Below are 561 nucleotides of genomic sequence, written 5' to 3'. Positions count from 1 at the left end.
GCGTTTTTGTAACCAGATAACTTTGAATGAATGTTCTATTAACGTTACTGTAAGAACGTTTGTTTATAACTTTGAGAACGTTCTAGCTGTGTAATATTCAGTTAGTTCAAATGTATGAGGAAGACTTACTGTATATAAAGCTGGTTATTGTGTATTTAAAACACATTCAGTTTATTACCGTTTCATTGATGTACGACTGACAGACACGCATCACAAAGTTTATTTTAAAGCTGTGCAATCCAAATGCATGGGAATTTTAGATGCAATTCAAATACATTTTAGGCCTAAATATTTCGGCGCGCTCGTGCTTATTTCCCCACACAAACACGGATGCTCATGGAAACAACTTTGTGTCTCAGAGGAAGGAGTTATCATCAGCTCAGGGACTTCAGCTGGATTTTTGCCTCACTAGACACATTTCCATGATTTTTCTTTTCCAAGACTGGAGAACACAACCCTATATTTCAGTGAAAGAGGAGAGAGTGAGGAAGAGGAGAGTCACATACTGGCTTCATCATCCTCATCCTCACAGCGGACGCCTGCAGATCTCTGATCAGCCAG

The 561-nt window shown here is 39.2% G+C and overlaps 1 protein-coding gene across 1 annotated transcript in view; it reads right to left on the bottom strand.

Moving 5' to 3' along the window:
• LOC107556723 (SH3 and cysteine-rich domain-containing protein 3-like) overlaps window positions 1-524 on the bottom strand; it is a 2975-nt gene extending 2451 nt beyond the window's left edge. The window contains 1 exon segment of the mRNA XM_016239911.1: window positions 507-524. Within this exon segment, the coding sequence (XP_016095397.1) occupies window positions 507-524 (18 nt within the window).
• Between the last annotated feature and the right edge of the window lie 37 nt (window positions 525-561).

Source organism: Sinocyclocheilus grahami, unplaced genomic scaffold (genome assembly GCF_001515645.1).
Source record: "Sinocyclocheilus grahami isolate Dianchi unplaced genomic scaffold, SAMN03320097.WGS_v1.1 scaffold577.1, whole genome shotgun sequence".
Taxonomy (NCBI): domain Eukaryota; kingdom Metazoa; phylum Chordata; class Actinopteri; order Cypriniformes; family Cyprinidae; genus Sinocyclocheilus; species Sinocyclocheilus grahami.
This window is presented reverse-complemented; position numbering and strand designations above follow the sequence as displayed.